The 16029-nt window shown below is 44.6% G+C and overlaps 1 protein-coding gene and 1 pseudogene across 2 annotated transcripts in view; both read left to right on the top strand.

Moving 5' to 3' along the window:
• Positions 1 to 16029, top strand: part of LOC144889617 (E3 ubiquitin-protein ligase Midline-1-like) — a 489173-nt pseudogene that overhangs the window by 362074 nt on the left and 111070 nt on the right. The window lies entirely within an intron of this gene.
• Positions 9742 to 15589, top strand: LOC144888149 (E3 ubiquitin-protein ligase TRIM8-like). The gene is made up of 2 exons (XM_078770575.1): positions 9742 to 10409; positions 14672 to 15589. The coding sequence occupies exons 1-2, from the start codon at positions 9783 to 9785 to the stop codon at positions 14840 to 14842; spliced, it is 798 nt and encodes a 265-aa protein (XP_078626701.1). The 5' UTR covers positions 9742 to 9782; the 3' UTR covers positions 14843 to 15589.

The following is a 16029-nucleotide window of genomic DNA, read 5'->3' as shown; positions in this document are numbered from 1 at the left end:
TCCGGACAGTCGAAAGATTGATTTCAAATTGTTTGGAGATCTTTTTTAATCCCTTCCCAGACTCGTAGGCATCTATAACCTTCTTTCTGAAGGCCTTAGAGAGCTCTTTTGATCTAGGCATGGTGACGCCGCACACTTTAACAACAAAGAGCAAACCAAACGAAATGTCTGAGGTTTAAATAAGACAGGTTCCTCCAAGATCCTCTCTAACGATGTTCTAATTATTTTCACCTGAGCTGGTACACCTGATTCTAATTTTAGATATTTGAAGTAGTGATAAATGTAGGGGTGTATTTACTTTTTCCACATGCGAAATTTGCATTTATTTTTATTTAAATTATACAATGGACTACAAAATGTAAATGTGTCATGATATATGTTATATTATATCACATTTATCTATCAATATTGTTGAAATGAAGATCAAATAGCTGTATGTTGATATATGTTGAAAAAGTCAAAACTTTACATGGGGTGTACTTAGTTTTTCACGTGACTGTATGTGTCACATGTAAAAGTAAAAGTTAATTTTGCATGTCATTCTCTGACCGGTCGTTCCATTGGTGGTTTTGACTCGGGGATGAGTCTGACAAGGGAGGGGTGTAGTGTTGCGGTTTTGTGTTTTGATAATAAAGGTTAATTTCCCCTCCTAGTTAGTTACACTACAACATGTAGCCTCGTTTAAGCTCAGTTATTTCTTCGTAAATGTAATCGTAGACCTTTCCTGTGTTTAGTTTTGCGTTGAGGAGGATAATGAGAATTAGGTCCCCTTACGATGCCTCGATGCTTTTGGTTTTGGTGTGAAATACCACGAGGCAGGCCTGAACAAGTCGATTGAGGCCGAAGGAAGGTGGAGGAGGAGCCGACGGTAAGCGTGAGCTGCCAATCAGGGCTCGAGGGGAGTGACTTACCACTGCGGTAAAAGGCCGGATTTGGAACATTCGATTCAGGCTAGGGCGGGGCAATAGAACCCTGTGCCCAGAGCCCCCCGCCTGAGTCAGTTATGAGATGAGCGCCGGGCAAGTCAGATCCCCGAGGAGTCAAATGAGTTGCGCAGCCCATGATAAGAGTTACAAATCGGAGTTGTGAGAAGTCGCACGTGAGATTGCTTTGTGTCGAGTCATATCGGAGGAACAGAATTTTTTTTTTTTTTTTTTTTTTTTTGTATACTGAATCGAGGCTCGTGAAAGAGCTAACATTTACTTCACAAACAAATCAACCAGACAAACAAAATACCCAAAAAGAGGGAGCGGAAGACAAGATGGGGAGAGAAGGGGAAGCACACAAACACAACATCCGAGAGCAGGGAGATGTGTGGAAGGGAGAGGGCCCGGGGGGAGGAGGCATGGGAAGGGGGGGGGGGGGGGAGGGAGAAGTATAAAACACAAGGACACCAAGGACTTCCTGGACAGAAGTTGGTATTCCAAAAAAGTGGGATTGGGGCGAAATTAGCGGGGGTAGAAAAGATCAAGGCTTTGGTTGGGGGAAGATAAGAGATGGTGGTGAACAGCTGTTTTAAAGACTTGGAGGGTGGAGTGGGATTGAAGAGAGTGAGGGAGTTTGTTCCAGAGGCGGGAGAAAAGAGGAATGAAGGAGTGAAGGTGAGCAGAGAGTCTTGATTTTGGCAGTTTAACCATAAGAGGGTTGCAGGCAGATCTTGTGCGACCTGTAGGAATATTTGCGGGACAGAGCCCAGAGAGAGCTGGGGGGGGGCAAGGCCAGAGAGGAGTCGGTAGAAGAAGGAGAGACCACCAACCTGCCTGCGGTGAGTGATTGAGAGGCCCTTGGAGTTAGCTTCACTGCGGGAGATTCCAATGATTCTGAATGCTTTGGTTTCAACAGCGTGAAGGCGAGCTAGGTGTGAGGCAGGAGCACCAGCCCCAGAGGGGAGAGCAGTATTCCATTGAGCTGCGGATGAAAGCCTTGTATGTGGTGAGGAGCTCAGGTGTACCAAGGAAGGACTTCGCACGACGGAGGATGCCCAGTCGGCGACTGGCTTTGGAGGCCAGATTTGAAATGTGGTTTTCCCAGGAAAGGTCATGGCAGATAGTGAGACCCAAAAGCTTGAGTGACAGAACTTCTTGGAGAGGATTATTCAGAAAGTGGATTGGAGGGTTGTCCAGTCGGTCTTTTCGGAGAGACATCGTAAGAGTGTGAGATTTGTCAGGATTGAAAGACATGTTCCACTTGTTTGCCCAGTCTGTGATTTTGTCCAAGTCTGCAGAGAGTGAGGAGGCTGCAGGCTGCCGATCTGAGGGATGAGGAATGGAGCGGCAGAGAGTGGAGTCATCAGCAAAGAGATAGAGAGGATTGTCAAGAGAGTCAGAGAGATCATTGATGAAGACCAGAAAAAGCACAGGGCCCAGAACACTGCCTTGGGGAACTCCAGCCTGAACAGGAAGAGGAGATGAGAGAAACCCATTCAGGGCCACACGTTGACTACGACTAGAGAGGAAGTCCGCCAGCCATGCGTGGAGATTTCCATGGATACCAAAAGAGGAGAGTTTGGTGAGCAGAGCGGGGTGCCAGACCGTATCGGAAGGCACGTGATATGTCAAGGGAGACTGCTCTAATTTCCTGTTTGGCATTGAGGACCTCCATCCATTGTTGAGAAAGCAGAAGCAGCATGTCCAGAGTGGAGTGTCCAGGTCTGAAACCAAAATGATGATCAGAGATCAAGCCATTGGAGAAGAGGAAGATTTCATATCTGAAGCAATGATGGATTCCATGACTTTGCTGATAATTGGGAGAAGGCTGATTGGTCTGTAGTTGCTGGGATCTGTTTTTGCACCTTTTTGTGCAAAGCGATGATGTTGGCAGATTTTCAAGCAGATGGAAGCTGACCTTGAGCAAAAGAGAGGGTGAAGAGAACAGAAAGAGGGAGTGAAAGAGCGGAAGAACATGATTTTAGGACCCGTGGGCTGATGCCGTCAGGTCCAGTTGCAGAATCAGAGTCGAGGGTTGACAGAAACTTTTCCACCTTGTCAGGAGGAAAGGACACAGAGTCCAGGAGCAGCTGGGTACGACTGGGTATGGTGGGTACAGAGAGGGATGGGTTTGGGACACAAGATTTAGAGGCAAACACAGAGTTGAGGCATTCAGCTTTTTCACGTGCGGAGTCAGCCTGTGGCCATTTGAGGTGAGGGAGGGGATGGAGGGGGAACAAACACCAGAAACAGATTTGACCAGACGCCACCAGGATTTGGAAGAGGGAGACAGATAAGAGAGTTCGGTCCTGAGAACGGAGAGATATTGTTTCCTGGCTCTCCTGAGGGTGGACACACACTTGTTTCGGGCTTTCGAACTTTGCCCTGATCCCCGCGCTCTGCGCAATATTAATCGCGCTATAAAGACGACCCGCGCCGGGCCACAGACGCGCGTATTTCATTCTGCCTGCCTTTGCCGATATACACGCCGCGAGGATTTTCTCGCCTGCCTGCCTGCCTGCCTTCGCCGGGACACGTGCTGTGACCGCCAGAGGGCCACGCCAGGTGAGTTATTCCTGGAGTGACCGAAGCAGGCGCGTTTGGCACGTGAACATTCTTCCTCCATCTCCCTGTCTGTGTAAGTGGGCCCATCGTCTGGGAAAATAAGTAAGACTGATTAAGACTGCCCTGTGTTTCTTCTTCTACCAAATTATTGTAAATAGTGTAATAAATCTGTTCTTCCTTTTGATTCGACCATCTTGTGTTTTCCATAATTGGCTTAGCATGGTACGAATTAGATCGCTCTGATCGGGTTCTATAAGCAAGGTAACAGCACGGGTCACGTGGTACACCATCCGCTCGGGCGTACTCAATAATGCGTGGTTTGTGCGAGACTCGATCCCCGCTGCCGCTGCGGCGTGGGTACTCAAGGTACGTGCGAAATTGTCCCGAGACCCTTTTCCACGTCTGCCCGGAAGTGGCGACTCAGTCTCGCGGTTTTGAAGACCCAGAGAGAAAAAGGGGCTTAATCTCCCCTTTGTAGGGGGACGGGCTTCGGAAAACCACAACAATATCATGTTGCCACATAAACGTTTTACTTATCAGATGTAACCTACAGTCAACTGCTCAACTCTATGCATTTTTGTTAAAATTTTTATTTTTTATGTTGGCTTGGATATTCTCATATTGCGATGGGTATTCATTGTCTATTTACTGTATACTATCGTTTGTATTTATAGTATTGTTCTGTGTATTTATGGTATTGTGTTCCGCTTGTCATGTCCATTTGAACAATGTGTCGTCTTGCGTGAATGTTTATATTGCACCAAGGACCAGGAGGAACCTCATTTCGTTCCATTTTATACTGTATTGTCTATGGATGGGATGACAATAAAGTTTATTGAATTGAATTGAATAATGTAATCGCTGGATGAGATACAACCTAATTATCCCATCGAGCATAGAAAATAAAGCATTGTGACCGGATATCAAACTTGGGTACAAAAAAAAGAAAAGAAGGCACTGCTATTTGAGGTGTCAGGACCCAGCCAAATTGGCCTCAACAGCACAGGACTCAAGAAAATGCTGAAATACCAAGATCGCAAAAATGAAGAGAAAAGAGAGAAGAGCGCTGAAATTGTACCAGTGATTAATCGGATTACCATCGTCCATAATTTACCCCATTTACGCATTCGCGTAATTACGCATTTTACGGTCAAATAAATCACACAACAACCCACCATTTTTGTAATGGTACAACCCCAACTTTGAATTGGGTAAAGGGTAAAGGGTAAATGGTAAATGGTGTTAACTTCACGGACATCTTCGCGAGGTGATAGAAATAGTAATTAGGGAAAAAGTGAATCCGGATGTAAAGGAGTTTGTAAACATCAACATGACACATTTACACGAAGCACGGTGTTTAAACTGGAAAACGTGGTTCTGAAAGTTGCTTTTCCTGATCTCATGAGTTCGTTGTGTTATAATTTATAGACAAGACAAACAAATGGAGCATGAAAACGGTTTTTTGAGGGGTAATTTGGTGCCACATTGCCTCCTCCCCCCCCTTCCCCCTCTCCCCTCTTCCCTCTCCTCCTCCTCCCCCCTCCTCCTCTCCCCCTCCCCCTCCTCCTCCTCTCCCCCTCCCCCTCCTCCTCCTCCTCCTCTCCCCCTCCCCCTCCTCCTCCTCCTCTCCCCCTCCCCCTCCTCCTCCTCCTCCACCTCCTCCTCCCCCCCTCCTCCTCCTCCTCCCCCTCCTCCTCCTCCCTCCCCCCCTCTCCCCCTCCCCCTCCTCTCCCCCCTCCCCCTCCTCTCCCCCCTCCCCTCCTCCTCCCCCCTCCCCTCCCTCCCCTCCTCCTCCCCCTCCTCTCTCCCCCTCCCTCCTCCTCCCCTCCTCCTCCTCCTCCCCTGCCCCTCCTCTCCTCCTCCTCCCCCTCCCCCTCCTCCTCCTCTCCCCCTCCCCCTCCTCCTCCTCTCTCCCCTCCCCTCCTCCTCCTCTCCCCTCCTCCTCCTCTCCCCCTCCCCTCCCCTCCTCTCCCCCTCCCCCTCCTCTCCCCCCTCCCTCTCCCCTCCCCCTCCCCCTCCCTCCTCCTCCTCCTCCTCTCCCCCCTCCCTCCTCCTCCCCTCCCCCCTCCCCTCCTCCTCCCCCTCCCCCTCCTCTCCCCCCTCCCCCTCCTCTGCCCCCTCCTCTCCCCCCCTCCCCCTCCTCCCCCCTCCTCTCCCCCCTCCCCCTCCTCCTCCCCCTCCCCCTCTCCTCCTCCTCCACCTCCCCCTCCCCCTCCTCCTCCCCCTCCCCTCCTCTCCCCCCTCCCCCTCCCCCTCCTCTCCGCCCTCCCCCTCCTCTCCCCCCTCCCCCTCCCCCTCATCTCCCCCTCCCCCTCCTCTCCCCCCTCCCCCTCCTCACATGCAGCAACCATATTGCAATATGCAGCAACCATATTACAACATGCAGCAACCATATTACAACATGCAGCAACCATATTACAACATGCAGCAACCATATTACAACATGCAGCAACCATATTACAACATGCAGCAACCATATGACAACATGCAGCAACCATATGACAACATGCAGCAACCATATGACAACATGCAGCAACCATATTACAACATGCAGCAACCATATTACAACATGCAGCAACCATATTACAACATACATCAACCATATTACAACATACAGCAACCATCTTACATCATACAACAACCATATTATGACATACATAACCATATTATGGCATACAACAACCATATTACGACATACAACAACCATATTACGACATACAACAACCATATTACAATATACAACAACCATATCACAACATACAACAACCATATCACAACATACAACAACCATAGTACAACATACAACAACCATATTACAACATACAGCAACCATATTACAACATACAACAACCATATTACAACATATGACCCTCCAGATATGCACCTCTTTCCATTTTCTTTCTTGCACCAGACCCTGCACCTCCTCGGCACCCATCCCAACGAAGTAGTCTTCCTCTTTATCCCTCACCTGAGCGACTGATCTATCTTCGTTTTCTTTTTCTCCCCTTCCTCGTGATGAGTCTGAATTGTGCCCTTGTTGTGAATATAGGTAAAGAGTATAAACGATGTAGATCAGGACAACTCTGCTCTTTGTCACTGTGCTTTGTCCATTTTTATGCCTCCGTCGACGAAGTCTTGTCTTGTCCTTCTGGCATTATGTTTTCAGGTTGTCCGTCTGGCTGTCTGTCCAGCTGTCTGTCCATCTGTCCGTGTTAGGTTTTCATTACGCGATAACTTGAGAACGGCTGAAGGGATCTTAGTCAAACTTGGTACAGGTATGTATAAGGTATCGATGAACTGATTAGATTTTGGCGCAACGAGGTCAAAGGCAAGAGGTCATGTTAGGTAAAAAATTATGTTGCCGCGATAACTTGTGAACCAGTGATGGGATTCTGACCAAAGTTGGTACAAGTATGTGTTATGATGCAAAGATTAACTTATTTGATTTTTGGGGTCAAAAGGTTAAAGGTCAAAGTCTGTAATAGATTTATCACTTGAGAACTGCTGAAGGGATCTCATTAAAACTTGGTACAGGTATGTATCATGACGTAAAGATCAACTGATTATATTTTGGGGTCAAGAGTTCAAAGGTCAAATGTCAGATGTCCCTTGACGTAAAAAATTATACAACCAGGCTAACTTGCCAACCACTCATGGGATTTTCAACAAACTTTGTATAATTATAGTACGATGCAAAGATAAACTGGTTTGATTTTGGGGTCAAGAGGTCATAGATCAGAGGTCATGTTAAGTTACAATTATTTCATTACCGCGATAACTTTAGAACGGCTTAAGGGATCCATGTCAAACTTGGTACAGGTATGCATAATGATGCAAAGATGAACGGATTGGATGATAGCATCAAGAGTTCAAAGTTCTGAGGTCATGTTAGGTAAAAATGTGATAACTTGAGAATAGCTGAAGGATTTAAATCAAACTTTGTACATGTATGTATAATGGTGTAATATTTTGGGCGGAGGCATATCGGTTGACGTCGTGATGTGTAAGAGTGTCTTTCTAGTAATCTAGTTAATCCCTTATGCATTATTGATCCCTTGTCCATTTTGATTCTGCTTGGACCATTGAATGGCTTTTGCTGGTGATATCCTCCCCCCCTTGTCCTCTCATCCTTATAAATTAAGCACTTCATTGTTGATTATTCTCCCGATCTCTCTGTGCCTGTCCTTTCTTCTGTTGGTCTAGCACAGTCCGCCTGTGGTGTTAGTCTGGGAGGTTTTCTACCACAACTAATTAATTGGCTCCAGTCCATGTCCGATGTGCACTGGCAGTTTTTACAAAGCTGCATCTCATGAAGATTTAAAAGATAAGAGCAGTGCAAATCGAGGGTGCAAGACCCGGTTGGAAAATGATGTGACCCAAATGTAAACATTAATTGGACTGAGGACCCCAGGGACCTGGTAGATTGATTGGCACTGCTCAGGTCATGGAGTTATTCATGCCGGATTGACTCAGGCCCAGTAGGCTGGGGGGGGGGGTGCGGGGGGTGGGGTCGCGAGGCTTCCCCTTTTAGCAAGCCCCGGAATTTGTGGCTGCAACAATATATATGCATACAGTCACGTGAAAAGGTATATACACCCCATGTGAAGTTTTGACTTTTTCAACATATTTCAACATACAGCTATTTGATCTTCATTTCAAACAAAATTGATAGATAAAGATGATATAATATAACAAATATCATGAAACATTTACATTTTGTAGTCCATTGTATAATTTAAATAAACATAAATGCAAATTTCGCATGTGGAAAAAAGTAAGTACACCCCTACCATTTATCACTACTTCAAATGCCTAAAATTAGAATCAGGTGCACCAGCTCGGGTGCAAATGATTAGAACGTCGTTAGAGAGGATCTTGGAGGAACCTGCCTTATTTAAACTCAGACATTTAGTTTGGTTTGCTCTTTGTTGTTGAAGTGTGCAGCGTCACAATGCCCAGATCAAAAGAGCTCTCTGAGGCCTTCAGAAAGAAGGTTATAGATGCCTACGAGTCTGGGAAGGGATTTAAAAATATCTCCAAACAATTTGAAATCAATCATTCGACTGTCCGGAAGATCATCCACAAGTGAAGAAGATTCCAAACAACTGCCAACTTGTTCAGGCCAGGCCACCCCAGCAAGTTCAGCCCGAGAGCAGACCGCAAGATGCTGAAAGAAGTCTCTAAGAGCCCCAGAATATCATCACGGGACCTACAGGTAGCTCTTGCCACTGTTGAAGTCAAAGTGCACGAGTCTACAATTAGAAAGAGGTTGCACAAATTTGATCTACATGGGAGGTGTGCCAGGCGGAAACCTTTGCTGTCCAGAAAGAACATCAGGGCAACACTCAAGTTTGCCAATGAACACCTCGGCAAAGACCAGCACTTCTGGAACAATGTACTCTGGACAGATGAGTCAAAGGTAGAGCTATTTGGCCACAGCACCAGACCACATGTTTGGTGAAAACCAAAGACAGCATTTGACCACAAGAACCTGATACCAACTGTAAAGCATGGTGGTGAAAATATTATGGTTTGGGGCAGCTTTGCTGCATCAGGGTCTGGGCAGCTCACCATCATAGAATCCACTATGAATTCTTCATTGTACCAGAGGGTGCTTGAGGATAATGTGAGGCCATCTGTCGGAAAGTTGAAGCTCAACCGAAGGTGGACCTTGCAACAAGACAATGACCCGAAACATACCAGTAAATCCACCAAGGAATGGCTGAAAAGAAAGAAATGGAGGGTTCTGGAATGGCCAAGTCAAAGCCCGGATCTAAATCCCATCGAGATGTGTGGGGGATTTGAAACGAGCTGTGCATGCAAGAAACCCCTCAAACATTACACAGCTGAAATAATTCTACATGGAGGAGTGGGCAAAAATTTCTCCCAGTCGATATCAGAGACTGGTAGACAGTTATAAGAAACGCTTACTTGAGGTTGTTTCTGCCAAAGGGGGCAATACCACCTATGAGAGCCAAGGTTGTACTTACTTTTTCCACATGCGAAATTTGCATTTATGTTTATTTAAATTATACAATGGACTACAAAATGTAAATGTTTCATGATATTTGTTATATTATATCACCTTTATCTATCAATATTGTTGAAATGAAGATCAAATAGCTGTATGTTGATATATGTTGAAAAAGTCAAAACTTTACATCGGGTGTACTTACTTTTTGACGTGACTGTATACTTGCTCTTTATTTATCTATCGATTTTCTAATTATCAATCTCCATTTGCAGGTTTCAATTCAACCCTGATTCACGCTCTTCTCTCACCCCAAGGAAATGGCTTCTTCTTCTTCTTCTTCTTCTGATATTGGAGTTATTTTGAATGAACTCACATGCCCAGTGTGCTCTGAACTCTACAAGGAGCCCACTGCTTTGCCATGTGGCCACTCATTTTGTCGTGTGTGTATAGAGAAATCCTGGGAGAACAGGGAAGAAGACACAGGTTATGTTTGTCCAAATTGCCGTGAGGTTTTTCCACAAAAACCAAAGCTCAAGAAGAATGTAATCGTTGCCAACTTGGTAGAAAATATGAAGTTGAAAGAGGGAAAGGTTGGATTGGAGGTTGAGGTTCAAGATGCAGAACATGGTGATGTGAATGTTGAGGAAGGAATGAAATCAGGGGGCAGTGAGAGTTACTGTGAGCTTTGTAATGGAGAGGCAGCCAAGAGGTGTGTACCTTGTGAGATCCTCTGCTGTGAGAAACACCTGAGGCCTCATCAACAGAAAGGGCACAAACTGGTGGATCCGGGAGTGAAGATTGAGGAACTAAGATGCATTGAGCACGGAAAACCAATCCTACTCTATTGTAAGGATGATGAGAGCTTGATGTGCATCACGTGCACAGGTGGAGAACATCAGGACCACAAAATTGTTGGTGTGGAGATTGCTCATGCTGAACTGAGGGTGAGTAAATCGGTGAAAATGGTTATTGTTAGTATTTTATCCATATTATTTTTGGTTATTTCTCTGAAATAAGCTCATATAATAGGTCCCAATGTCCGGCCATCTGTCCATATATACGTGTCCGTCCATCCGTTAACATTTGACAAAAACATCTTATTCTCGCAAACTACCTGACCAATTATGGAATCAAATTTGGAATGATTCATCAGGCCAGTAATGTCTCACGGGGTTGTGCTCCTCATCCAAATCCACCCTCTACAAGAGGCTGAAAAGAGGGTTTTTTGTCTCAGTTGAACACGAGGTTATGGAGGTCTTGTTGCTGATCAGATTTCTCTGTTCTATATAATTACCATCGCCAGGGTAGAGGGTATTGCATTTGAGTCTGTCTGTTTGTTTGTTTGTTTGTCTGCACAGAATAATTTTTTTTTTTTCTGCAACCGTTGCTCCGATTGACAGGAAATTTTCACTGTAGGTGCGCATCCTCCTGTAGAATTTTTCAATGATAATTTTGATGTCTTCTCCGGGAGTGAAGATGGAAGAAATGTCTGGGTATGGGTGAAGGTCAAGTGGTACGGGAACCATCTTGGAAAAACCGAAACACTTTGCACCTCTATATCTCTGAAAGCGCTGCGTAGAAAAAAATTGAGACATTTGTCATTTTAAAGAACTCTCCATCGGGAATAAAATATGTTAATAATGATGTCATGCGTGCCTCCAATATGATGTCATAATTCGACAAGTACAAAACTTTATCCGATCAAGATGAAATTTCTTGAGCATCATCGAGGGATAAATTGGTGGAGAAAAAAAATTATTACATCATCGGTCACATGGTTTGGCCGCCATATTTGTTTGAACACAAAGCCTTGTTAACCACTGCAATCCCTTTTTCACCGAAACAGGCACACAGATTGAGGCAAAACCTGACATGCATGATAGTATACTCATGACAAACAAAAGGTTATGTGACCATGATGTCATCGGTCACATGGTTTGGCGGCTATGATTTTTTGAAGAATAAAACTGTAAAAAGCCACTCCTCCAGAACGGCTGAACAGATCCAATGGAAACTTCAAACATATGTTCCCCATTCCTTGCGTGTACCCTGCTGCCCTTGAATAATTAATACGTCACATGGTTTGGTGGCCATATTTGATTGAACAAAAATCTTTTAAAAGTTCTACCTCTTAAACCGTTTCATTGATTGATGTAAAACTTCAAAATAATGACGTAGTCGCAAAGCAGAACACATGTTAAAAATTTCAATATGATTGGTCTTACGGTCTGGCAGCCAGAAGTTATTCTTTGAAGAAGAAGAAGCACCACTTTGTTATCTTTTCCAGCCATGTGAGCTTTTAATATATCTATTAATTACGTACTGTTTGAAGTCAGTGGCATCCTGTCTATTAATTCTGTAATATCGGAATGTACCTTTCGACACTTTGGACTGCTGAGACCCATTGGACCTTTGAAGAACCTTTAAGACCCCATCAAGACCACCAATACCCCAACATACCCTGAAGCTCCTCAAATACCATGAAGAACCAGAGGACCCCAAGGACCCAAAATACCCCAAGGAACGAAAAGGACCCAAAATACCCTGAATACTCCGAAGAACCAAAAGACCCCAATGACCCAAAAGACCAAAAAGACCACAAGGACCCAAAAGACTCCGTGGATGCGAAAGACCCTGGGAACTCTAATGACCCCGAGGACAGCCTCATTAAAAAATATATATTTAAAATACAATACTGAATTCAGTTTTATAAAGAGGATGTCATGTGTCACGCGTGTCTGATGAAAGTGTGGTTGTACAAAATAATGAAAGAATGTACAAAAACACCCCACAAAATACACCTCTCAAACACATCTTGGCGAGGGTCTGCGATCTCTGATTGCCCTTTGTTGTTTTAATGTCGCCTTTTTCAACTTCCATATGTGGAGTGGGGCATGGGGATATAACCGTCAGTCCCCCACGGGCCTAGTTTTATATGACGAAGGCTCGTGTAGAGGTCTGAATATTTTTAACTTTCCGATTGATCATTATCCATTTCTTTACAACTTGTTACGTCATCATAGTGGAATATTCCTCATAAACGTGAGATTTCTGGGAATGAGTTTATCATCAGAATTATTTATCATGTGCTGTTGTTGATCATTCACCTGTACAAGACGTGAGGGGAAATGAATAGGTTTTTTTCAGGTGACTATCTGATAAAAGGTGAAATTGTTGATTTGTTGATGTGACAAGGGTTCTGAGTTCACCAAAATAAGTTTGTTTTGGAATAAGGAAGAATGTTTACGGCCTGAGCTGCTTACAATCCTCTGACTTAAACCTGAATGAAGGTTAAATAAAGATTCATAATCACAGAATTTTCACGTAAAAAGGTGTGTTTAAATAAAGCAGAGAGATGTCGGTAACTCCTCAGTCACATTTGCTCTATGGCAAGGATACGGCGGCCTTACCCCCCCTAAATTGACAGAAACGTGCGGTGGCCGCAGAGTTTGAGGGGGCCTCAGGGTGGCCCTAGGGCGTATGGCTATCTTTTATAGGCCGTAGTGGTCGCCGTGGAATTATAGCGCGGAGTTATAACTTTTTTCATTTCTAGGGTGGCCGTAGCAATTCGACAAGCCATAGCCATGACAACTGTAAGTGCTGTTATACATATGAAAAAGAACTGGTATATATACCCACTCGTTACCGTCCGTCTGGCCGCACGTTCGCCCTCGGGCCCCCCTGGGGTCGCCTTGCGGGCACCTTGAGGCTACCTTGCATCTGCCTTGAAAATTATATGGCTGCCGCAGGGATGCCCTAAAGTCACCGTGCGACATCAAATCAAAGACCGTACGGCACCCCCACGTTTTTGGTCTCCACAATTTATAAATACCCCTTGCGGCTACCCGAAAAATAAAAACATATGTGACTGCTACATTGTGTGACCGTGGAAATACTGCGGCCGCCCTAGAATTGCTAGTGGCCATAGATTTTTTTAGACCCTACGGCCGCCGAGCCAAATGTGACTGAAGCATTAGTCGTTTCCTGCACCCCAACTACAAAACTTACTGAACTAACTATCTTTGGAATATTTCAAATCGGTACAAATCAACTTTTCCTGATCGCCAGCTCCCTGAACAGATCACAAATTAACGCTCTGACTTACAGAGGGCACTGAATCAGTGACACACCTGCACCCCCAGCAAATGGTATAACCTGCAGAAATGTGCTCCATATGAAAGAAGAAGAAGAAGAAATCATTTTGAATAACCTTATACACTCTATACCTTTCATGGTCTTTCCCCGATATTACAAGACCCTGTGTATCACATCTTGGACAAACCACTGAGGTATTCAAACCCAGGTAACAGGTGATCCATCTATCATCCAGACCTCAATTGAGGGGATCTTCATCTTCTTCCCAATCTGAAAAATCCCTTGGATTAAATTCGTATTTTATATCAAATCAGCGTACAATATTAAAATCCCATTAAAACCACATCCTGAAAACAGTTCAATCCCAGAGAAAACTTGCTAAATGGTTCGATGTTTGTAATTGGACATTTTAGGTTTTCAAACATTTTCCAGCAATTTAAATTACAAAATATATCGATCTTTACCTTCACACCAACATGTCACGATGACGTCATGTAATGCCAGTGCAGCTACCCCTGATATAATTATATAATTATTTAAATGTAGAGTGATGTAATCATGACTGCTTCAGTGCTTCACCAAACATCGACCTTCAAGCCAGCTGAGACTGTTTTAGTGGTTAATGTCGTCCTGGGACTTTTTCTCATACAGCTCTGGAGTTAAAGAGAAGAGAATATTTATAAATTTTAATAAAACTCCTACCACATTGACTGTGCTTCTTCTCACAAATGTATACTCCATATATATATATATATATATATATATATATATATATATATATATATATATATATATATATATATATATATAATTATAACCCCATCATATTGCATACCAATCCTCTTGGCAAATGGAAATGCAAGAAAACATTTTCAATCTACAGGTTTGGGGTTTCAGGGTGGGGCGAAGACCCCAATTCTCTCTTTGTAAATGTGTATAGTATAGCATCACCCGGTGTTAGCCTGTATTACAAATCATCTTGTATCTTCTAAATTCCTTCCACACAAGGTGCGGTTATCTCTGCTAGTATTTGTCTAGTTTTGTGCAGGATATTCCTTTTTAATCCACCACAGGTTCACGATTCTTCATTCTGTTTCTTTATTCTGTGCAGGATGTTTTGGCTGCAAAGTATCCTCACGTGTCAAAGTCAATGCAGAGCGTTGCATCCAAACTACGGCAGGTTCAGAGAGAGGAAGAGAAAACAGAGGTAGGAATCATCAAGGAATGGGTGTTCTTGGAAACTTGGATCGGGTCATGTCCCCCACCTAATTCCCCATTTTAAAAAGGAATGCACTCAAGGGAGGTGCTCACTCACACCTTTATTTCTCTTCGAATAAGTCATCGTTGTTTTGTGAAGGAATGTACAATGATAATTTTTTTAGAAGTGAACTAACGAACTCTGCAAAAAAAAAAAAAAAATGCAGCAAGGGAACAATTAATTAGTCAACGAATTATATAAGTAAACAAACAAACAATACGCCAATGGTATGTATGCATGTTTGTGTATGTGTGTGTCAGAGTGAACGACTTGCCCTGTGTTCCTGTCACAAGTTTTGTCGTTTTCGGTGTACCATGGGCAGAAAATGTGAGAAAATAATTCCTCCATTCCCAGAAATCTCCCTCCTCCGCTCCCATCCTTCCCTTTCATGTGGCACCCTGAGGATGAGGAGACAACACCTAATTAGGGTGTATGTTATTATTTATTTGGCTTTGTGGGCACCTTTGTAAATATTGTCGCGCAACTCCAGTTAACACTAGAGTCGCGGATGGACCTGAATGGTTTACTCAGAGGCAACAACCAAACCAGATTTTACTATGGCCGCGCTGGAGGAAGAAGGAAAATGGAGGCTGCGGAAGTGCTTAACTGCTGCACGCCGGCGCAGCTTCGATCCTGCAACCAAAATTAACTTGACACGGACACCAAATTCAATGTACAAAAATATTGATTTATTCCGGACCCGATACAATAAAATGCGACGGTAATCAAATAATGGCCGAAATTGGGACGTCCCCACATGACAGATCTCAACCACAGATGAGGCAATATGATACCAAAAATAACACTTCTCGTCGTGTAAGGGGGGAACACATAGCTCGGCCTTATCGGTCTCTGTTCGTCTTCCGTGTAACACGGCCCCGCTCGGCTACCACCATGCCTCGCTCCAAGCTCCGATCCACTCGCCGCCCATGACGTCCGTGCACCAGCACCACGTGCCCAACGCAAGCCAGCGAGCTCCACACAAGGTCGACCCTCAACTCGAGCACGAACACAGAACGACGAAGAATGGCAAAGGGGGGAAAAGAGCGTGAGTCCACTGCATGCCAAGTGCCGCTTCGAGCCAAGTTCAAGCTAACGAAGCAACTCTTACAAGTCTCTCCCTGTCTGAACTCCACTGCTGGCCAACTCCTCTGCTTGCCAACTCACTCACTCCACTGCGTCTCAAGATTCACTGCCAGAAGCAACTCTCT

This window comes from Myxine glutinosa, chromosome 1, assembly GCF_964187855.1.
Source record: "Myxine glutinosa chromosome 1, kmMyxGlut1.1, whole genome shotgun sequence".
In the NCBI taxonomy this organism is placed as follows: domain Eukaryota; kingdom Metazoa; phylum Chordata; class Myxini; order Myxiniformes; family Myxinidae; genus Myxine; species Myxine glutinosa.
This window is presented reverse-complemented; position numbering and strand designations above follow the sequence as displayed.